This window comes from Helianthus annuus, chromosome 16, assembly GCF_002127325.2.
Source record: "Helianthus annuus cultivar XRQ/B chromosome 16, HanXRQr2.0-SUNRISE, whole genome shotgun sequence".
Taxonomy (NCBI): Eukaryota; Viridiplantae; Streptophyta; class Magnoliopsida; order Asterales; family Asteraceae; genus Helianthus; species Helianthus annuus.
The window spans coordinates 170988375-171011846 of record NC_035448.2 but is presented as its reverse complement, the minus strand read 5'-3'; the positions used below and the strand labels follow the sequence as shown (position 1 = coordinate 171011846).

Below are 23472 nucleotides of genomic sequence, written 5' to 3'. Positions count from 1 at the left end.
TATTTCGAAAATTTTGGCTAACAGGCTGAAGGCGGTCCTCGGGAGTGTTATTTCGGAGTCTCAGTCGGCTTTCATCAAAGGTAAGTTTATCCTTGATGGGCCTTTGGTTGTGAGTGAGGTGTACTCTTGGTTGAAGAAAGGTGGTAAGGCCGCTTTTTTGCTAAAGATCGACTTCGAAAAGGCCTATGATTTTGTTAATTGGAACTTCGTCATTGACATATTGGAGAAGATGGGTTTTCCTCCGCGATGGTGCGTCTGGATCAAAGGGATTTTGTCTTCAGCAAGGGCTTCGGTTCTCGTTAATGGGTCGCCCACTTTTGACTTTCCTTGTTCCAAAGGGATGAGACAAGGGGACCCGCTTTCCCCGTTTTTGTTTCTCATAGTGACGGAGGCGTTGTCGTTTTTAATTAACAAAGCTGTGGAGAAAGGCCTTTTTAAGGGGATCTGTCTTCCCAATAGCGGGCCGTGTGTTTCCCACCTTTTTTTCGCGGACAATGCGATAATCATGGGAGAGTGGTCTGCCGAGAATGTGAAGGTTGTCATCCGGATTCTGAGGTGTTTTTATATTTGTTCAGGTCTGAAAATGAATATCAGGAAATCGAACATTTATGGTATTGGCGTTGACCATAGTGAGGTGGAGTCGGTTGCTGGGTCGATTGGGTGTAAACCGGACGGGTTTCCGTTCAAGTATTTAGGGATAACGGTCGGCGCCAACATGAATAGGATCTGTAACTGGAGACCGGTCTATGATGTCTTTGAATCCCGTCTTTCTTTATGGAAGGCGTCGGGTCTTTCTATTGCAGGAAGGGTGACGTTGATTAAGTCGGTTCTTGAGAGTTTACCGAATTATTACTTTTCTTTATTCAAGGCCCCGGTTCGGGTGGTCAAGGATTTGGAAAAAATGATGAGGAGGTTTCTCTGGGGTGGCTCTATGGACAAGTCGAAGCTTCATTGGGTTGCTTGGGATCGGGTTGCCTCGCCGGTTCGGGTGGGGGGCTTGGGCTTACGTAACTTGACCGAAACTAACGTCGCGCTTCTTCTCAAGTGGGGATGGAGGTTCAAGAACGAGGTTAACAATTTTTGGGTAAAGGTGATCAATGCTATTCATTGCCATAAGTTTAGTTGGGATTTTCTTCCGCTTCGTGCGTCCATCAACGGTGTTTGGCGAAATATTCATAAGGTGTGCTCTGGCCGGTTTATCGAGTTTTTGTCCCTTAAAAGCTTGATGGGTGGGGTGGTTGGGAATGGGCAAGATTTATTCTTCTGGCTCGATCCGTGGTTATCGAGCTCTCCATTGAAAGACGAATTCCCTCATTTATTTTGGTTGGAGAAAAACAAAAAATGCAAGGTGAAGGAGCGGATTGTGAGACCGGTATCTAATCCGGGCGGGAAGTGGATGTGGAGGTCCGTGCCGTCCTCTAATGTGGAGCTCGCTGAATGGAGCAGGTTAAGTGGGCTGCTTCGCTCGGCTTTCTTATCGGACCATAAGGATAGGTGGGATTGGCTGGGATCCGGGTCGAATGGGTTCTCGGTCAAAGCGGTGAAAGATTTGTTCGATATCAATAAAGACTTTAGCTCGCGGTTTGTCTGGGAATGGTGCAGGTGGATTCCGAAGAAATGCAATCTTTTCGCTTGGAGGGCCGAACAAGATAGGATTCCGACTAGGGAGGCGTTGTGTAGGAGGAACATTCGGGTTGACGACAACCGTTGCCCTCTTTGTAACTCGGAGGTCGAGACGGTGGATCATTTGTTTTCTGCGTGCGGGGTGTCGGCGGTGATCTGGCAAAAGATTCAGGTTTGGTGTAATTCTTCTATTTTGTTCACTTTCTCTTTTCGTGACATTCTGGAGGTGCATAATTGGGTGGGGTTGGAAGGGCACAAGAAGGAGGTGTTCCATGGTATCGCCATCATCGCTTGTTGGAGGATATGGAAAGCTAGAAACGCGTTGGTTTTTGAGGGAAAGCCTTTTGTCATCAATGAGGTTTTTAGCGATATTAGATCTTGGGGTTTTGTTTGCTATAATAATAGAATGAAAGATAAATGTATAGATTGGAAGGATTGGTGTAGGTTTGTTTTTGTGTAATTGTTGTTGGGTTGGCTGCTCGGCTTCGAGTGGTCGGTTTGTTTGAATAAAGTTTTCTTTTCAAAAAAAAAACAAAGGATGACCGATCAACTGCTTCTTAGGAGTTTAAGAGGTAGATTTAGGGGTTTAAGGTAGATAAAAGGGCAGACGGTGATGTTTTTCTAAAATTCCGTAGATTCAATGTGGCGACATAACTACAGGTGGGTTCAGTTTACTATTATATCCTTTAGGTGTCTTAAAATGTTAACCTCTTTACAATTTTACCCTTATAAAATTCATTAGTTGTACACATTGTTTCAAAAGTTAGATGCCATGTAAAATTACATTTGTGTACGTCACTTCTCCTTTTTATAATAGTATAGATTCATATTTGTGTTCTATGTAGGTTGAAACTCTAATTATTTATGTAAATTCATGTTTGTGTTCTACTTGCATGCAATATTAAAACTTGAACTTGTAAATGCGAAGTTGTTGATAAAAAAATCTAAAATTGTGTCTATGCAACACTAATTTTTAAATGCAAAGTTGTTAGATTAAAAAAAACTCTAAAATTGCGTCTACGTGGCACTTAACTATAGATATTCACCAAGCGGAGTTTTATATGATCTATATATACTATATAAAAAAAGAAATCATATGAGGCACAATGACGCTCTATGATTGTGATTTTAATTGTTTTTCCCGCTTGAATAAATAGATACTATGACTATTAACTAAGTTAAAGTCATCCATAAGTTAGTTGAGATATTTTTTTTATCTTTTACCCTTTTGGTTTTAAATGTATTTTTGCTTTATCATAATAAATTAAATCTATTTATTATCATAGGGTAAGGATAGTGTAAAAAGGGCCTAAAGTGTAAGAAGTGTGAGAAGTGTATTATAACACTATATATAATACTATATAACACCATATAAACACCGTATAACAATATGTAACACCATATAATAACATATAACACTATGTAACACTATATAAACATTATATAACAAATATAACACTATACATCTATCATAGACATGCTATCAGACAACCTATAGTGTTATATTTGTTATATAATGATATATAGTGTTACATAGTGTTATATGGTATTATATGGTGTTACATATTGTTATACGATGTTTATATGGTGTTATATAGTATTATATATAGTGTTATAATACACTTCTCACACTTCTCACACTTTGAGCACTTTTTACAGGATCCTCTACCTATTATCATATATAGTGAAAGTTAATACTAATACTAATATAGATATAGATCCTTGGATGTATAACCACATTTAATTATTACCATATCTATCGTGTATCGAGTATATCCGTTAGTATTTTTAAAGATATAACTTTTTATTATTATTTAGTATATAAAATTATATGTGTTCAACTACTACGTATAATACACGTGGTTTTTTAAAAGTATAACTTTTTTACTATTTACTATACAAGATTACATTTATTCAACCCATGCAACACACAAGGTTTTATATAACTATTTAATTATTTGGTATAAAATTAGATTTATTCAATCCGTACAATACACATAGGGTTTTAAAGATATAACTTATTTATTATTTAGTATACAAAATTACATTTATTTAACTCGTGTAATAAACGAGAGTTTTTAAAGATATATTATTTTATATTTAGTATATAAAATTATATTTGTTTAACCCGTGGTTCTAACCTAGTTTGAATTTATTTTATAGAATCTTAAAATACAATGTCGGTCACATTTTCAACTCTACCTCCACCTTTTGTTCAAATCTTTTGTTCCTATTAACCTCTTAACTTTAATAATTGTCATTTCAACCCCTTAACTTTCTATAAACTTTGTAAAATGTCATTTTAGCTCCTTCAACAGTATATATGATTTTTCCTTACTACTACCTTCATTTGTCAACTTAAAAAAATAATTTGTTGCGTGCATATTTTTATAGACGTGTTAGTATAATCGAGTTAGTCTACGTTTCGATGTAAATTTTGTTTGAAAACGAGTCGAGTCAAATATAATACATTTTGATTCGTCGGTTAAATTCAAGTTGGTCCACGTTTTAACGTAGAGGTCGATAATGATCTATACATAATCACATCGCATAGTCGGTACAAGTTTCGATTTTCTTTACATTTTGACGTAAATTCGGTATACATTTCCTATAAATTCCAGTTTGTCTGCGTTTCGACATAAATTTGGTGTACGCTTTCGTATTTTGTACGTTTCCTACTTATGAGTCGGGTTGCATATAATACACTTTGACTGATAACCTATACATAATCACGCTGCATAGCCGGTACAAAGTTCGAGTTTGCCTACATTTCGACATAAGTTTGGTATACTTTTCGTATAAATTCGAGTTTGCTTGCGTTTCGATGTAAATTTGGTGTACGCTTTCGTATTTTGTACGTTTCCTACGTATGATTCGGGTCGCATATAATACGCTTTGACTTGACGGTATAAATTCAAGTTAGTCTACGTTTTGACCGGCCGCTAAAATGTTTTGACGGTATAAATTCGAGTTACTGTATGTTTTGATGTCGCTAAGTCTTGATGCAAAGGTGAGTGTGGTGTAGTAGTTAGGTGGAATCCAAATAAAAAACCAACCGAGTTTGATTATGTTTCTTTTATACGGTATAAATTCGATTTACTTCACTTTTTATCCAACCAAAATAATTATATAGGTTACATGGAGTTAGATCGGATACGCCGAAACACACGTTTTCATATGATTAACGCATCATATGACGCATAGACTAATTAATTTGATATTTACAATGGACCTGCGGCGCACGGGTCATATTACTAGTATAGTATTAAAGAGAAATGTCGGTGGCATATGCCACCAACAACACAACCACTCAAGTTTCCAGAAATTACAATATTGCCATTAGCCTCTTGAATAGCTTATAGTATTTATTTCTTTGTCTCTTCCGCTACGGATAATCAAGATACATCAAAACCGGATCTACCGGCTTTCTCTTCCCCTTCCCAACTTCATTCGCCGGTGTTTCGCCGGAAGCCGGATGGCTAACGAAGCATTCTAACAATCAATACATAACATACAATCACATGGCAATCAATACATCACCTACAATCACACTAACATTCAACTGAATCTAGAGAGAGAGAAACAAAAAGGGGTGACCTTCCTTACAACCGGTAGAAAGCCCTAAGCCTTCCAACAACATCTCCATAGCAGTGGCTCAAGTAACTGGCATGCTTATTGGGGAGACGGTGGTGATATGAAAGAACATATCGCTTTTGCATCATGTGACATTGGGTTGAACTGGAAGGTAGGTGGGGATGGACATCCAAAGATTGGGGATGGAGTTTTTGATGGGTGCCGTGCGACTGTTTTGGGGAATGTGAAGATGGGGGAATAAGCAAAATTTATTATGTATTTAATTTCCATTCCATTTCCAATGCTTCATCATTTTATTTGCTGTCACATTATTTGTAATTTTTTTAAAAACAACATTACTATTGGCTTTGTTTGTCTTTTTACAATCAATTTTGAATAATATAAGTGATAAGGAAGCAGGTTTCTCTTGGTATATTACATTCATATGGGAGGAAGTTCGATTAAGTTTATGAAATATTGAAAATGGGCCAAGATCAATGAAAATCATACACATATATAAATACAGTAAAAGGAACCGTTGAATTCAACAATGGAGGATTGAGTGGTATTAAAGATCTCATCTTATGGGAAATAAGACAGTGGGGTATGGTGGGGCTTGGGTTGGGCATTGGTTGACACGTGGAATGGGAAAAAAAAAACCCATGCCCATGGGGTATGGTGGGGCTTGGGTTGGGGGCATGAGTTGACACATGGCCATTGAGAGCCCGCCATGTCACCTTGCTAGCCCGCCCCACGCCCGGCTTCAAACCCACGCCAAAGGGGGCACGCCTCAACCCAAACCCATACCCCATGGCCTAAGTAATCTGATTTAAAAAGATGAGAAAAAACTTATTCCAAATCTTACTAAAGTAATTAGATATTAGAATTAATTATGTAAATATTAGGTGTTATTGTGTAAATGTGACATCTATAAAACCTCTCCTCTTGTTTCTTGCACGTGTTTATTTTATGTATGTTTTAAGTTGGTTTACGTTTCGACGTAAATTTTGTTGGAAAACAAATTCGGTCAAATATAAGACATTTTCATTCAATGGTATGAATTTGGATTATACATTTCAACGTAAATTTAGTTAGGAAACGGGTCGGATTGATTGTAGTCAATAACTAATGATGTCGTGTACGCCGCCGCCGCAACGCGCGCCGGGTAAAAAAAACTAGTATATAATATGAAAGAGTGACAATGTGACATGTTATATATTTGAGTTTTTTTTAGTATTAATGCATCATAACGTGCATATTTCAATTCTAGTTTATAACATAATTTTAGGGTTTATACTTTGTATAATTTTAGTCATTTAACCCTAACAATTTAAGATTTTTGAATACCCTTTAATACACTCATGATAATATACAAACCAATTGAAATATTATTTAATCAATTGGTAAAACAATTGATTTAAATTCATTTGCAGAGAATCAAATAGGTTAATTCAACAAAGTAAATGATTGTGAAAGTACATAATGTCGACATATTATTGACTTTGCTACCTCCTTGAGTCCTTGTGTGTGGTTCACATATTTCCCTACCTTATCTTTCATTTCTTCCCGCTTTCATTTCTTTGCAACCATCCGGTGAAAGCTTGCTTTCTTCCAAAAACATATATTTTTTTTAGCATCTGTCAACAAGCATAAGCATACCTTCAATGGCTTCTTCAAGTTCACACGTTCACAACAAGAACTACGTGTATGATGTGTTTCTTAGCTTCAGTGGTGAAGACACTCGCAAGACCTTCGTTGATCATCTTTATGCTGCTCTTGATCAACAAGGTATTTGCACCTTCAAGGACGATGAGAAACTCCAGAAAGGAAAAGAGATAAATGAGGAGCTCTTACAGTCTATTCAAGACTCCAGATGCTACATAATTGTGTTCTCTAAACGCTATGCGTCTTCATCATGGTGCTTAAACGAGCTTTTGAAGATCATGGAGTGTCACAAGACGAACGAGCAGACGGCTTTCCCCGTGTGGATCCCTCTGATGTCTGAAAACAAACTGGATCTGTCGGAGAGGCACTTGCGGTACATAAGAATAAGAGTGAATCAGAGGTTGGAAAATGGAGAGAGGCACTTAAAGAAGCAGCCAATTTGTCTGGTTGGGATGTCAGGAAGACTGCTAACGGGTAATTAATTCCTTTATTATATCTCATGTTCTATTGTCCAGTTATTAATTATGGAATGATGGACATTTAACCATGAAACATGTACACTTGTTCCACAATTTGTGCATTATACACCTGATAAATAATTATTCATGTGGCTTTGTGAGCATGTTAATTGACTCTTCTTCTCTGATCTACAGGCATGAAGCTCAAGTCATTAAATTAATTGTTGAAAAGGTTTCACTCAACTTATGGCACACTATAGTTATGTCGATGAGAATTTAGTAGGCATGGATCAAAGGATGCAGGATCTCGATAGAAGTTTAGAGATTGGTTTAAGTGATATTCGCATGATAGGCATCAAGGGCATGGGAGGTATAGGGAAAACAACTCTAGCCCGGGCTATGTTTGATAAAATATCCATTAAGTTTGAAGGTAAAAGCTTTGTAGAGAATGTGAAGGAAAAAACCTCTAAGTTCGGTTTGGAGAAGTTGCAAGAACAAGTCCTTAGAGATGTGTTAAAGGATAAATGCATTAGTGTACAAGGTGTTCATGACGGGAGAAAATTAATGAGAAAGAGGTTGCGTGGTACAAAAGTTCTTGTTGTTCTCGATGATGTGGATCGTGAAGGGCAGCTTGAGGAATTAGCTGGTGATCCTAGTTGGTTTAAGTCGGGAAGTAGAATTATAATTACAACTAGAGATGAGCAGGTGCTCAACATATACACAGAGAAGTGGATCCATGATGTCAACCTGTTATCTACTGAGGAAGCGATTCACCTCTTTAGTAGGCATGCATTTAGGAAAAATATTCCAACTCAAGAGTATGAAAATCAATCACGCGAAGCTGTACGTTATGCTGCTGGTCTCCCCTTATCAATTAGAGTTTTGGGTTCCCTTCTCCGTGATAAAAAAAACTTCTGAATGGAAAGAGGCACTATCAAGACTTAAAAAAATTCCGTCAGAGGAAACTCTTAAAGTATTGGAACTAAGCTATGAAAGCCTCGAGGATGATTACAAGGAAATATTTCTAGATGTAGCATGCTTCCTTAGACATTGGAAGAAAGACGATGCAATAAGAATGCTTGAAAGCTGTGGATTTCATGCAACAAATGGTCTAAGAGTTCTTGAGCAAAAATCTCTAATCAAAATTGTAGGAACGTTTCGAGGTGGATTCATAAACATGCATGACCGTGTGATAGAAATGGGCGAGAATATCGTACGCCGTGAGCATCCTGATGAGCCCGAGAGACATAGCCGATTATGGGTTCAAGAGGAAATTGAATGTGTCTTGGCTGATAACTCAGTAATAATCCATTTTCTTGTAATTATGGTGGGAGATGAAACTCACAATTTTTTCGTTAGCTATAACACATATTTTATGATCCTTGTTCTTGAATTACAGGGTAGTGAAGCAACAAGATGTATAATTCAGAGAATCACTCCTGGTATTTCTTTGGAAGGTATGGGAAACATGAAGAAGCTTAGATGCCTTACTGTGAACTATACGAAGTACAAATTTGTTTCTGACTGTGTGAAGATTGACGAAGTTCTTCAGTACTTTCCAAACTCGTTACGGTACCTATATTGGATGGAATACCCTTATTGGTGTTTACCCAAAACATTTAAAGCAAACAATCTTGTAGCACTTGAAATGTCTTTCAGCAAAATCAAACAACTTTGGGAAGGGGGAAAGGTAATATGGTTGATTGGGTGTCCTTTAATTATATAATGCTATATGTATATTTACTAGCTGGTTATTGTGACAACATATATTTACTTCTTTTTTTTTTTTTGTTTATTTTTCATGTTATAATAGATTATGAAAAAGCTCAAATTCCTTAATCTGAGTAATTCAAAAGAGTTAAGGAGCCTTGACCTTGGGCTGACACCCAATCTTGAGAGGTTAAATCTTGAAGATTGTAAGAAATTGGTAGCACTTGTCGTGCACGGTGGATGTCTAAAAACCCTTGTCTATCTAAACCTAAGTTACTGCGATAGTTTGAAGTCTCTATCTTTTATCGAGCAGTTTGAATCTCTTGAAGTTCTTGATATAGGTGGATTAAATCTCAAGGAAATACCGGATTACATAATCACAGGGCACTCCCGCAATACTTTGCTAGAGCTGAATCTTTCATGGAACATGATAGAAGAAGTACCCTTATCAATTGGAAATCTTCATAAGCTTGTCTCTCTAAATCTCTATAATTGCTCTAATCTCAAGAGTCTTCCAGGAAGCATTTGTAGTTTACAACATTTGAGAACTCTTAACCTTTCTTACACTGTCACAAAGGAATTGCCAGAGGACCTTGGCCAACTCGAATGTTTAGAAGAGCTAGATTTAACTTGTACAAATGTTAAACATCTCCCTGGTAGCATTTGTATATTGAAGCATCTCAATACCCTAATTCTTTGGGGATGTAAATATCTTGAGAAGTTACCTGAGGATGTTGGCCAATTAGAATCTTTGGGGATATTAGATCTACGCAGTTGCTCTAATTTAAGAGAAATCCCCAACAGCATTTGTAAGTTGAAATGTCTCAAAGAGTTGAAGCTTTTTTGATGTAAGAGGCTTGAAAAACTGCCAGAGGAACTAGGAAACTTAAAATGCTTACAATTATTAGATGTTCGGGATACTGGCATAACTCACCTTCCACAGAGCATTTGTTCAATGAAAGGGTTGACAATCCAAAGATTCGAATTGAAAGATCAAGTATTAGATGATGATTTTTTTCAGCTGTGCTTCAAATATGACTCTGAGAAGTGTCGAATACAGGGTTTTCAACATCTAAGAACTATTGACCTTGGAAGATGTGTCATAGAAGAAGTGCCTGAGGCCCTTGGGCAATTGGAATGTTTAGAAGAGCTACATTTAAATTGTACAAATGTTAAACATCTACCTGATACAATTTGTATGCTGAAACATTTGAAAAAACTCTTTCTCATAAGTTGTTTATATCTTGAAAAGTTACCTGATGATGTCGGCCAATTAGAATCATTAGAGGAGATATATCTATTAAGGTGCTATAATATAAGGGATATTCTGAATAACATTTGTACATTGAAACATCTGAAAATGTTAGTTCTTGAAGGTTGTGGTAGCATTGAAGAATTGCCTGAGGCCGTAGGGCAATTGGAATGTTTAGAAGAGCTACATTTAAGTTATGCAGATGTTAAGCATCTCCCTGGTAGCATTTGTATGCTGAAACATTTGAAAAAACTTGTTCTTCGACTTTGTGTACTTCTTGAGAAGTTGCCTGACGATGTTGGCCAATTAGAATCCCTGGAGGTATTAGCTCTACCAAGGTGCTATAGTATTAGAGATATTCCAAGCAGCGTTTGTAAGTTGAAAAAACTGAAAATGCTGAACCTTTATCATTGTTTCTTTCTTGAGAAGTTACCAGAGGATGTTGGCCAGTTAGAATCTTTGGAGGGGTTATATCTATTAAGGTGCTATAATATAACAGAGATTCCAAACAGCATTTTTATGTTGAAACATCTCAAACGGTTGGACCTTGAAGGCTGTAGGAGACTCGAGAAACTGCCTGACGAACTGGGAGAAATAGAAAATTTGCAAATGTTGGTTATATGGAATACTGGCATAAGTCATCTTCCACGGAGCATTTCTTTGTTGAATGGTCTCAAAATTTATGGATTCACATTACACACAAACTCGGCTGCATCCCTCCTAGTTAATCATTGAGCCCTCTCAGATCTGCAGTTGTGAGTTGGCTACGGGAGACATGCTGTCGACCTGCAGCTGCTCAAGAGCCGAATCACAAGGAACCATTAGAAAGGTACTCCTCTCACCTAACTTTTAGTTGCCCTACGTTGTGTTTGATATTTGAAACTGATATGATCGCGGTTAACTTTATTGTAAATGGATAGTTAAATAAAAAAAAAAGTATATGATGAATAAACATAAAGCTGGTGTGTATTTTTTCAAACAGTAAACAAAACTTTGACTTTGAAAGTCAACAAATATAAAAAATGAGCACATTATCTTTATTTTCTTATTTTAACTGGTGCAGGTAGCAGGTTTGTAGATATTTAAGTAGTCAGATCTGAGTGTGTAACATGTTACTTAACTGTCACTGATCAACTGCTAGTGGATGATGCAGATCTGATCTATGAAGGATAATGTGTATTGCTGTTAAATTGCTCAAATATATGAAGGATGCAGTGACTGTTACTCCATCTGAGCTCTGATATCATAGTTTGACCAAAGGTCAACTGTCGATACATGAACATTTAAACCTTAAATTAAACCATATTTATGTGTTTTCAGAGCGTGTACATTTACTCCCTAAAATCTCCAGGGACTGATGAAACCGGAATCACCTCCTTTTATACATAAAATTATTATTCCATTTAGACTTGTGAACACGGTTTAACTTACTATGGAAACTCAACTACTGTGATTTTCATTAAGGCTTGAGCTCAATCTAGCTACAACATTATATTCAATCGGTTTCAAGGTTACGCATTTTTAAACATTTCTGGAAGATATTGGCTTGTCTTTCTCAAACTTAGAGACTTGACAATGATCTTTAACTTGAAGATTTTGAGATAGTCATAAACCTTTCATTTCTTTGCTAAAAGCTCACTGATTTGAACTTTGACTCTGTTTTTTAACTTCTTTTTCCTTTTCTAGGATCCATTATCCATATTGATACAAAGAAACAACAGATGGTCCAGTCGACTTTAGCGTAAAAGAGGCACAATGAAGCAGGTACGTGCCCGTATGTTACAGACACAAGAGGAATTAAATTGTGTAAACCGTAAACAAGGGACACGGGGCCGTGAGAACACTTTCAAACCACAGGGGCTTAAATAAGAGTATAAGACTCCTCTTTTTTTTTCTCGAAACCCAAATTCAGTTTTTTTTTTTTTTTCTCATCTTCGTATTTCTCATTGTTCATAGCTCTTTATATGCAATCTTCTCCTTCTACATCGTCTTGTTGTTTGAGATTAAAATTATTATCGAGTATTCATCTAGTCTTAAAAAAACTAAGCGTCTGTGTAGTGTAGTAGGAGAATGTATATAAGTTTTTTGATTATTTTGTTTCTGTTATTTCTGAGTTAAACTGAGTTTGAAACTTTCTTAATAAAGCAGTGGTAGCTCTCTCTCTCTCTCTCTCTCTCTCTCTCAATTTTCAAAGATTTGTGTTTTCTCAAATAGAGAAAATTATATTCTGTTTTCTCTTCCTTTTCCTGTATAAATGCTTCCCGATTTACATCTACGCAAAAGCGGGTCGGTTTTGGATAAAGATACCATGGTGCTACGGATCACTAGTACAAGTGTATGAACTGGGTTGAGGGGATTTTATATACCAAAATTATGTTTGAAAACTCTTTCGTGAAAAAGGAAAGTATAGTGGTTTTTTTTATTATATTATCTCAATATTAAAATTGTCCATCGAATTTTATTTAGTAGTGAATATATAGATCATTAGATCCTTCAAGAGGTCTAAGTATTATCATTTTTATGTATTCTAATTCCAATCTTAACATAATGTTGCAAATTTTAACATTAAAGGGTATTTTGACGACATTCTTTTCATCAAGGAGATCTAAACTTTTATCTCTTTTTGTGTTTTAATTCCAACTCAACAAAACTTTATGTCCATTCAAAGTGTTTCTTCACATGATGCATTGCCCAAATGGAGATCACTGCACATAGAAAGATTCCTGTTTTCTGACTGAAATACGTTACATGGAATCCTCGGGCAGGGGCGGAACCAGAGGGGGGTCAAGAGGGTCCATTGACCCTCCGGTCACCGGAACTTTTTGAATTTTTATTTATAAATTTTGAGTTTTTGAAGAACAAATTTAGAGATGGACCCCCTAATTTGAACCAGTATAGAATATAAGCTTATGACGACCCCCTAACTAAATTGTTCTGGTTCCGCCACTGTCCTCGGGGATATAAACATATACACAAATCAGAAATATACAACTTATATAGAATATATATATATATATATATATATATTACGATAAATAATGATAAGAATAGAATGTTTAGAAGCCAAAACATAAACGCGAACTACGCATGAAAGCATTACGAAATAATACTGTATACAAATTCAATGACCAGAAAGAACCTGGTACGATATGTTTTTTTTCAAGCAAACATCGCTATCGCACCCATGCAACAGCATCGATCTCATCTCGTGCTGCCTTGTACAATTCAAGTCTTTTGGCAATTTCTTGTCTCCTTGACATTAATGATGGGTCCTCATATAGCAACTCTGCCAGCTGTTTACCCTAAAAAATACCACTTTTACACATTAGGATTATTTTGACTTCCACTAGTCAAACATTGTTTTGAGTGACTTTCACTATAATTAGTTATATGAAACAAAACAAAAATGTAGAACAGGAGTTACCTCCCTCCTTCCTATTTGCATGTAGAAGTAACTTAACAGATTTTGCTTAGCCTCTTTAACTTGACAATAAACAACTGCTTTCGGAATTGTGCTCCTGAGTGTATCTGATACCATACCAATATAGGATGAAACGTTTGACCCGATTCGTCTAAAATGTGCTTCTGCATATCGATCCACTAATGGGTCAGACAGGTTCACACGATCTGGACCAGGGATTCCATGGTCTGAACCAGGTGGATTTCTGCGGTCAGCAGATGAGGTTCTACGGTCTCCAGGTGAAGGAGTGGGCCCCATTTTCTCCCCTTCTTGGGGAAGCTTCCGGAAGAAATCGACAGTTAGATATGAAGACTCCATTTCTACCAATCTAATGACTGTCTTTTTACTCTCATCACGGAACTTTTCCAACGCTTCACCAGCAGCAGCAGCAAGAGCGGATTGCAGGGTTGGAAACCGCTTTAATTCCTGCTCTAATAATGATTCAATGTTACTTACAAAATTCAGCATTAGTAAATTCTTTAATAATGCACATGCATTTTGTAGTTTAATGTAGTTACAGTCTTTTCATTCTATAACCAGAATAATACAATCAATTTTGGACTTTGAACTGAAAAATGGGTCAAACTGAAAAATTAACTAAAAAGAGGAAGACGGATCGAATCGGGTTGAAAGTAAATTCGGATTCAACCTCCTAAGTCAACTTTTATCAACAAATTTAGATTGTAACTGTAAAGTTTTAGTTTTTTTTATACAGGACTAACTCTTTAATTATTTATATCTTTTTAGAAAGTGAACATAATTGTTTCTGGATTTTATGACCATACTGCAAAATGACTCCTTTAAACCGGACCGTTAACAAGTGTGCTTCACAAAAGTCTGACCTCAGTTTCTCCAATTGACTTCCTCACGAGTTCTTTTAGGACGAAATGCACCTGAAGAGTGGTTCCCAAGTAAGGTACACATAAGATACAAACACTTATCAATTTACATAGTAGCTGGATGCTATATAACCCATTCGAAACAAATAGTAAGAATAACCACTTACTGCATCTACAGACGCTTCTGCTGGTCCCCTAAAATAATTCAACGATCCCTCAATAAGTCGTCTATAACCTTGTTCGGGAGCAATTAAATGTGGCTGATAACCATCTGCCTCTGAAACAAGTTTCCTCACATTTTGTAGAGAAAGATGCTTATCGAACGGAAGCTTCCTTAAAGCAGCAGGAAGTTGGAGGTCAAACACTCCATATATCCGGTCACCTCCAGGTCGGCTGACATTATAAATCCAAATTTAATGAAATGCAACAAAATTAAACATGTTTAGCAATTACTGAGATATTGCTTACCCTCCATCTAGATGTTCCTTAAATATTTTGTCAAAAGCACGACAAAGTTCCAAGATGGTGTTAAGTTGAGCCTGAAAGATGTGGATTAATTAGGTTAATTGGAGACAGTAATGACATGTTTTTAGTGTAAATTGTGTTTAAAGATAATATTTGCATACCCCAGCATCAATTGCAATTGGTCTGCCAAGATGGTCTAACTCTGCTTCCATCTCATCAATACCTTTGTTTATGAGTGAAATGATGCCTGGTATTTTAGCTTTGATTACGGATTCCAAATGCTGCACATGGAAGAATTTTATTGTCTTAAAAACCTAATTTTGTTCTCCCAAAAAAAGAAAAAAATGAAGTTTTTATGAATTCAACAGATTTAAAGTTAATCCTTCTAAAAGGGTGTTTGTATGTGCATTTTGAAAGTGAATAGTGGCCATGAATAATTTGAATCAAGTTGCAATAAAAGAATCTGTAGAAATAGTGTCTGGAAGTGCCTATATTGTTTAGAGTTGTAATAATAAGAAAATCAGATATTTGAGTGTGTTAATAATAGCAGGCACTACAATTTCACCCTTAGATAATCAGTTTTGTTGGAACCCATTAACTGATTATTATAGAACATGGTTTAAAAAAGCGGCTGAGGCGAGGCGCCCAAAAAACAGTCTGAGGCGAGTCCTCAGGGGGTTATTAAAAGTTGCACCTCGAAGGGGTGTTGATGTTTTTGACTTTTTGGGTCAATTTCAAACATTAATGTCTTTTTTATGTGTATTTTTGACGAATCTGATGATGAAATTAGTTAGTATTTTATTTTTTTATAAGATATATAATTTCATACTTATTTTTAATTTTGCCTCGGTTCACCTCGAGGTGTACAATTCCGTACTTTTAAACCTTTTTATATAATCAAGAGCATAAGTTGTTTGTCTAATCAATAATCAGTCCCAAAAAGCAAATCCAAACGCCCCCAGTGGCCTTAACTTACTTGTGAGAGAAGTTTAGCCAGATACTCAGAACCCATTTTACTTGCCAGGTGTCCATAATCAGGACTTGTGGCAAAATACTCCCGCTCCCTCCGCCTTGCATAAATCATATCAGTATTCTTGTTGATATCAGCTTGGGATCTATTTACAATTCCCACCCAAGGATGCTGAAGCCGATAAGCCCTTCCTTCAAGGACCTTTACAAAGTAGATTTTTCATATCAGCACATAAGCTCTTATTATCTTAAAAAAAGGTCCTAAAATGCTCTAATTCATTAAGGTGATAACGTTTAAAAGGAAATAAATATATGATTTATTGATCTCACATCCAATGCATTTGTTCCTTTGTCCATCAAATCAAGCTTGGTCAACACCCCAAACGTTCTCTCACCTAGTCAAGTTGACCAATATGAATACAAATGAAAATAAACCAAAAAATAAAGAAAAATAGGTAAGCATACCCGATGGGTCCACCTCCCTGGCAAGTTTCATTGCATCAGATGTTGCTATATCTTGGTTGGCTGGAGAAATTGCCAGTATGATGGAGTTGGGCTGAACAAAATCAAGTAATTAGTATATGCAAATAACTAAGAAATGGCTGAAATGTTACAACATGGTGATGCTAGGAAGGTCACATGTCATTAAGTGTTTTAACTTTTAAAAAAACGACATGTCATTAAGTGTTTTAACAAAACAGTCATTATAATATACCTTCTCAACGTAAGTTCGAACCATCTTTTCAATGTCTTCAACTATAGATTCAGGTTGTCCCTCTGCATAAGGAATCCCTCATTATATCAGACTCAGATGAAGCTTAAAATTAATCCAAACAATAAGGAGAAAGGTGGAGAAAAGTACCAACTGCAACTTTGGTCAATCCTGGTAAGTCGATTAAAGTTAAGTTGACAACTGGAAGAATAAGAAAATCATGATACGATGTCAGCATTGTGTGAGAAATAAAGAACAAGAGCAGCTATTACTTTAAATATTGCAGTCACTACAAACATACCGTTGGGGGAGTAGATGCTGAGATGGATTGGAATTGGAGATATTTGTTTAGACTTCCCCGTGATTCTGTCTGTTTCATCTTGAATCTCCTTCCGTACCAAAGCTGTGTATGAAATCAAATATGTCCGTTAAACTTCACATTATTGTCACTAGAGTTTAGTAGTAGCAGCCACTTCACATACAAAAATCAGTGAATCGCCTACGCGGCATGTGTCCAAATTCTGCATACTCCTCTTGTCTGCCCTCCGTTTTGTGTAACTGCAACACCAAAGGTCTCCTTGTAACAATCCCTGAAATAGCCATGTATTCAACATCAGTCAATAATGTGAAAGAAAGAGGAAAAACAGTAGCAAGTAGAATTAAAAAAGCAACTAACCAGATCCCCTAGGAAGAAAATCTCTCCCAACAATGCTCTCTAGCACCGAAGATTTCCCTGAACTCTATTATCAGCTCAATATGATTTGCAGAACACAAGAAAATGATTAGATATAGTTAAAACTTCCAGAAATTAACATTACAAAGAGAAGTAGTCAAAATGAGCTCCATCTTTCGCCAGCCAAAATGAAAGCATGAAGCATAAGTATTAGGAACAGATATAAGATTCAAATCCTTGAAATCCACCATCTCTCACTCTCTCAAAGATAGGCCTGTAAACGAACTGATCGAATATGAACCGGCCATGTTCATTTTCGTTCGTTTAAGTGTTTAACTTATACGAACAAATGATTGAATGCGAACAATTAAATTAACGGAGTTTCTTGTTCGTGTTCGTTCGTTAAGGGTATAAAAGTGCGGTTCACGAACGTAAACGAAACAAACAGAAATTACACAATTGAACATAGACGAACAAACATAACTGAGCGAACACCAGTTAAAAGTAAACGTGAACATCAGTCTACAGCGCCCAAAAAATTAATAAAACTAGACTAAGCTGTAACAAATGATATGTTTAATTTCATAAATCCTGTAATGGACTTAAACATTTAAACGAATATACAAACCAACGAACTTAAACAAACTATCACTAACGAAGACAAACAAATGTTCGTATACACAAACGAGCTGAACGTCACATTCCTTTACCGTCCTACTCATACACATAGATTTCAAATTCATAAATTATGAATGTTCTCTGCAATTAGTGTGCAACTAGACACCTCAATCGCAAGAAACCTACAAAAACAAAACACCTACACTTCACCTCAATTACTAGAAACTTATAAAACCAAACGCCTTAGGGCTTTCATTTCTATCGTCACCAAACCATTTTTCTCTCAAGAAAACGTACACAAACACATTGTAAAAAAACATACTGGAAGAAACAAACCTGACCGCCAACGACGGCAACAGACGGAAGAGCATCCCAGAGAGAAGAAAAGGCGGTGTCTCCGCCACCATAGTCTCCGAGAGCAGTGCAAGCTCTCTGAATACGGTTAACAAGACCGATCAAGCTCTCCATTGTCGCCATTATCGCAATTACGGTTCTCGTTTTAGCTCGAATCAAACCCTAGCGGAAACCGTAAGGTCGTAAACGGAGAAAAAGTAGGGATGTGAGAGTTTAGAGAGGGGGAGATATGGAACTGGTTCCACTATGGAAAGTAGTACCGTCTCCAAGTATGCAACTGTAAGAAGGCTATGTGCTAACGTACGCACTGTTATTTTGCCTTATTTATTATGTATTTCTCCAAAGCTAATATAAGATGATTGTTTTATAAATAAATAGGTAATCAATACGTTAATTTTGTCTTTTTAACCTTTTGATATAAAACATCAGTCTAATCTTGTTGATTAAAAATGAAATATTAGGAGAAAGATATTTCGGTGCACGGGGCGTAACGTGTGTCACCGTTATCCGATTTCCGCGTCTACAACATGTCGGAACACGTGCTGTCAGCAATGATTTACTCACGAATGATACACAAACACAACTTTCTCTCTCTCTCTCCTTTCCTTTCAACGGTGTTTGCTACGCGATTTAATGCGACTAAGGGTCTGCGGCGGTGTTGTCGTGGCTACCCGCGTACCCGCAAGGGGCACCCACATAGTGCCCCGAGCACCCTTAGAGATGGTAATTATGGACATGATAGGAGGCTAGTTATGTTTTGGGTTATCTTATCTTATTTGTTAATAAAGAGGTCATATTTATGTTGAAATGTTTAACTCGGTCAATTAAATGGGTCGTGTCCAGGTTTTAACTTGTATAACTAAAATTATCAATCACGCCCGCTTGTTTATGACCTACTAACAAATTCATAATTTGCTGAATTGCTTAACAAATTAACCTCATCAGCTAGTTTAAATAAAGAGGTTAAAAGAGTAATGTCTGAATCATGTTGTATTAATTACGATTGATATAATTGAACAGTAAATAAAATAACTAACTGATATTATAAAACTTCAATACCGTTTGTCGTTTGAAAATATAGTTGGCCTTCACTGTTTAGTTTTTTTAAAATAACTAATTTCATTACTATTACTGTTACTAATATAATCATTTTAAAACTTCAATACCGTTTGTCGTTTGAAATTTGAATTCGAAAAGGGAAACCGTACAAAATAAACCTGGCCCACTTAAAAATAATGGCCCAAAAGGCCTAAAAGATGTGACGTGCGTGATACGTGGCTACAGTGGCTCCAAATTTGAAATTAAAAGTAAGCGAGCTTTTTCACACTTTAATTATTAACAATACCAGCGGTACACGGGTCGTTTCTTAGAAAACCATGCATAATATATTTTAATATAAAGTATAAATAGGCATATAGATATTGTAATTTTTAGTTTAGTTTTTCATTTGATTAATATTAAAACTCTGTTTGAGGTATCTAAAACTCTGGTTGACTAAAGTCAACCACTGTTTGTAAAGGGTAATCTCTGTTACGCCAAATCACTGTTTCTTAAGACTCTGTTTATAACAAACAAATGTTTCAAACATATGTTTCTCTTACTAGTGTTTGAAATCCTAACCTCTGTTTCAAAAACAGAAATTACAAAAGGAAAAACAAACATCTGATTGATCAAAAGCGAACAAACATTTAACCTTTGTTTTCAAAAACTAAACTTCTGATTCATAAACATGTTTTCGTTTCAAAAGAGTAAATCATTTGTTTGAGCTATCTAAAACTCTGTTCGACTAAAGTCAACCACTGTTTGTAAAGGGTAATCTCTGTTTTGCGAATTCACTGTTTCTCAAGACTCTCTTTGTAACCAAACAGAGGTTTCAAACAACTGTTTCAAATCCTAACCTCTGTTTCTAAAACAGAGATTACAAAGAAGTCAAACCACTATTTGACAAAAGCTTGTTTGAGCAAAAATATGTTTTGACCAAAGTCTATTTGACCAAAGTGAAACCACTGTTTGGCCAAATTCAAACCACTGTTTGACCAAAGTCTGTTTGACCAAAGTCAAACCACTGTTTACAGAAAAAGACAACCAACGTTTTCTCTACAAAACACTATTTTAACCCAACAGTGGTTTCAAACATCGTCAACAGATGCATCAACCACTGTTAACCAAAGAGATCTAGGTCAACTCTTCAATTTTCATGGTTCATATTATTCAAATTCCAATATGTAACTACAGATTACGAACCCAAATCTGGCGTTCTTACAATTCGAACCAAAATAGCGTCAAGATTATCAAAGCATTTATGAAAAAAAATAACTATACGCAGTTGCTTCCTTGTCGAGATCTAAGAGATGAGAGAATCCCCAAATCGTCGTTGGGTAGAAGTCGTTTAAGACTATACGCGCTTTTAGCGACCTCTTCTGGGTAAACTCGTTTTTCTATTTCTTTGATCCATCTGTATATGACTTGTTTTGGCATCTAATTGGAGCAATATATGCAAGTATAATACGTTCACAACTGCGGATAAGTCAACCCAACAATTTTACACTCTCTTCTCGGCATTTGCTATCAGCACTGTTAGATGAAGAGCGATAAAAGCGATGAATAAACTTGTCTGATGACACCTAATATCAAATATTTATAGAATAGAAGCAAAACGATTGACCTGACCTTTGCCTGAGATAAGTTAACAACTGAATTAGGTGGCGGCGAAGTGCTGGAAAAACATATGCAGGATTCTTTTCAGATAATCTACCAGCTACTGAGATTGCATACTCCCGAACTTGAAGATCCTAGCAGATATACAGATAAATCAATGAACACAAGTTATTTAAAATATAAAGGGTGTGACTGAAACTATAAAAAAACACAAATTACTAAACCTACCACAAAAAAAAGTGTTGTAGCAAACCCCTAATGACATTTGATATAAAGAATAATTAGTGAATCTCTACTTCCATATTGCATTCTGCAAATCATCCTGTTTAGCTTCCGGAAGCATTGCGGTATCAAAAGCAACAATATTAACATAAAATACCTTTTCCAATTCCCTCATTCATTTAGACAACAGCAAATAACCTGCACTCCAGTCAGAAAATAACCGTGTTACTAATTCTTCAACCCAAATCTAATAATCTATAACTTGAAATTTTCATAAATCTGAACACAATTCAAGAACACTACAAACAGTACTATAATTAACTAATTATAACAGTAACTGCATTTCTAGCAACAAAGTATCAAAATTTAGCAAATTTTAGATCAGATTACCATCATTCAAGCATGAAAAACTTTGGATTTAAATTCAGATTCTTGAAAATCAAGTACATATACGATGATTGTAATCTCCATCTTCTCGTTTTCTATACCTTTCCATGTATACCTTCTTTTGTTTTTCTCTTCGGAATCAGTCACACCAGTTTCAAGTTGCATTAACGACGAATATATAACAGTGTTTTGTAGATGTAATGAATAATATATATAACAGTTGCATTAGCGACGTATTGTAGATGTAATGAATAATTAATAATTTAAAACGGTGGTTTGAAACCACTGTTGGTCGAAGTTTATTCGAAGAAGATTATAGTGTTGGATATTCTGCTATAGAGTTATCATTAACATTTTTTTTTTTTTGTGGAGAAACAGTGGTTGAAACCACTATTGGGTTGAAACGTTGGTTTGAAACCACTGTTGGGTTAAAACAGTGTTTTTGTGGAAAAACAGTGGCTGAAACCACTGTTTTAACTCAACAGTGGTTTGAAACCACCGTTGTAACCCAATTGTTTTAACCCAACAGTGGTTTGAAACTATCGTTTTAACCCAACAGTGGTTTGAAACCACCGTTTTAACCCAACAGTGGTTTCAACCAGTATTTCTCCACAAAACACTGTTTTTAACGATAACTCTGTAGTAGAATCCCCAACACTATAATCTTCTTCGGGTGGCAGTCTGTTGCTCGATATTCGACCCGAGTCTCACAAGAATCCATTACCGATGCTAGCTCTAACTTTCTTCTTCAGATCGGAAACGGAGAAACATTTAAACGACGCCGTTTCACAATCATCCGGCGAGTTAGCCAAAAGCTTAACGCGTTCTTTACTTAACTGTTGTGAGTTTCCGTCAGACGAAACCGACGATTCTTCACATCTGGCAACTCCTCCATCGTACTGTCTTTGCTCCTCTTCAACTCCTCCACATGATCCTCCATCAAAATCAAACCAATCCAACAAATTAAATAAATGACAAACAGCCAATCAACAACTAAAACAAACAAAAATCAACTGTATTGAAGGTTTTAGGGTCTTACCGATATAATCAACTGTATTGATGTGGCTGAGGAGATGACAGATGTCTTCAGACTCTGTTCTCGGCGGCGTTTGTGCTTGGTTGTCGTCGATGAAGGTGTCGTTTGACTTTTTCTGAAGTTTTGAAAATAATTGTGAATAATTGTTTCAGTAATCTACTAATCTATAAGCTAACTCGGTCAGAAACTGCTGAGTCATGACTCGTTTTACTTTTTTAAAGTGAAGAACTGTAAATGATTGTTTAGAGTAATCTACAAGCTAACCAGTGAATGATCATCGATATTAATGAAATTGAAAAATTAGTTAATGAACTTTTTACCTCCATTGACCTTCTTTATCGGAGTGTTTACCGATGGTGGCTCTTAAGCCACATCTAGGAATGTTTCCTTGTAATCATGCCCCAGGTTTTTATAACTTAGTTCCAATATTTCAAGTGTTTCTTCCAACGGAATTGTTTTGAGTCTTTCTAGCGCATCGGCCCATTCACTATCATCTTTACCACATAGATTTGAACCCAAAACTTTTATTGTTAGAGGAAGACCAGCAGCACAACTTAAAGTAGGGCCGTCTCCAAAAATCATAAAAAAAATTGGCCTTGTTCGAGATAAAAAAATTTGGGCCCTATTCGCAAATCTTCATATAATATAGACTCATCAATCATTCAATCAAATATATAAATACTAAAAACCCTTAATACTACGATAATTGTTATGAAATAGATAAAACAAATTTGGGCCCTATTCGCAAATCTCCTCACTGCTGCCGTGTTGCGACTGAATCACTGAAAGTCTGAATCA

At 36.2% G+C, this 23472-nt stretch overlaps 3 protein-coding genes and 2 long non-coding RNA genes across 15 annotated transcripts; 2 read left to right on the top strand and 3 right to left on the bottom strand.

Annotated features, from left to right (window-relative positions):
- Positions 1-4801: 4801 nt before the first annotated feature.
- Positions 4802-5459, bottom strand: LOC118487953. Its single transcript, XR_004882978.1, has 2 exons — positions 5221-5459; positions 4802-5115 (listed from the first exon to the last, which is right to left on the bottom strand). It is a non-coding gene; the product is annotated as an uncharacterized LOC118487953 (long non-coding RNA).
- Positions 5460-6704: 1245 nt separating this feature from the next.
- Positions 6705-14900, top strand: LOC110915459 (disease resistance protein RUN1-like). 10 transcript variants are annotated; one of them, XM_035984888.1, is made up of 6 exons: positions 6705-7335; positions 7515-9009; positions 9133-11110; positions 11968-12045; positions 14489-14657; positions 14759-14900. In XM_035984888.1, exons 2-3 carry the CDS (start codon positions 8017-8019, stop codon positions 9874-9876), a joined length of 1737 nt encoding a protein of 578 aa, XP_035840781.1. In that variant the 5' UTR covers positions 6705-7335; positions 7515-8016; the 3' UTR covers positions 9877-11110; positions 11968-12045; positions 14489-14657; positions 14759-14900. The 10 variants fall into 10 exon arrangements, with proteins under 10 accessions (XP_035840781.1, XP_035840779.1, XP_035840777.1 ...); XM_035984890.1 differs by lacking the exons at positions 14489-14657; positions 14759-14900 and adding an exon at positions 11435-11541 and having other exon boundaries at positions 7142-7335; positions 7515-8619; positions 8719-9009; positions 11968-12168; XM_035984886.1 differs by lacking the exons at positions 14489-14657; positions 14759-14900 and adding an exon at positions 11435-11541 and having other exon boundaries at positions 11968-12168.
- On the top strand, positions 6861-7343 carry LOC110919957 (TMV resistance protein N). The gene has a single exon (XM_022164203.1). It carries the CDS (start codon positions 6861-6863, stop codon positions 7341-7343), a length of 483 nt encoding a protein of 160 aa, XP_022019895.1.
- Positions 13343-18699, bottom strand: LOC110915458 (dynamin-related protein 1E). 2 transcript variants are annotated; one of them, XM_022160160.2, is made up of 15 exons: positions 18354-18699; positions 17403-17466; positions 17209-17316; positions 17028-17129; positions 16877-16927; positions 16730-16791; positions 16480-16570; positions 16345-16409; positions 16022-16216; positions 15207-15326; positions 15049-15119; positions 14748-14973; positions 14584-14634; positions 13706-14167; positions 13343-13583 (listed from the first exon to the last, which is right to left on the bottom strand). In XM_022160160.2, the coding sequence occupies exons 1-15, from the start codon at positions 18492-18494 to the stop codon at positions 13455-13457; spliced, it is 1938 nt and encodes a 645-aa protein (XP_022015852.1). In that variant the 5' UTR covers positions 18495-18699; the 3' UTR covers positions 13343-13454. The 2 variants fall into 2 exon arrangements, with proteins under 2 accessions (XP_022015852.1, XP_022015853.1); XM_022160161.2 differs by having other exon boundaries at positions 13343-13574.
- Positions 18700-20556: 1857 nt separating this feature from the next.
- LOC118487952 lies at positions 20557-21434 on the bottom strand. The gene is made up of 3 exons (XR_004882975.1): positions 21326-21434; positions 21042-21163; positions 20557-20945 (listed from the first exon to the last, which is right to left on the bottom strand). It is a non-coding gene; the product is annotated as an uncharacterized LOC118487952 (long non-coding RNA).
- Positions 21435-23472: the final 2038 nt, after the last annotated feature.

Bases quoted from the DNA above. Each gene is read 5' to 3' on its own strand.
- LOC110919957 (XM_022164203.1), top strand. From the start codon at position 6,861: ATGGCTTCTTCAAGTTCACACGTTCACAACAAGAACTACGTGTATGAT.
- LOC110915459 (XM_035984888.1), top strand. From the start codon at position 8,017: ATGAGCAGGTGCTCAACATATACACAGAGAAGTGGATCCATGATGTCA. The intron at 9,010-9,132 runs GTAATATGGTTG...ATGTTATAATAG, and splicing joins AACTTTGGGAAGGGGGAAAG to ATTATGAAAAAGCTCAAATT.
- LOC110915458 (XM_022160160.2), bottom strand. From the start codon at position 18,494: ATGGCGACAATGGAGAGCTTGATCGGTCTTGTTAACCGTATTCAGAGA. The intron at 16,217-16,344 runs GTGAGATCAATA...TACTTTGTAAAG, and splicing joins AAGGAACAAATGCATTGGAT to GTCCTTGAAGGAAGGGCTTA. The intron at 13,584-13,705 runs GTAACTCCTGTT...GGTATTTTTTAG, and splicing joins TGCAAATAGGAAGGAGGGAG to GGTAAACAGCTGGCAGAGTT.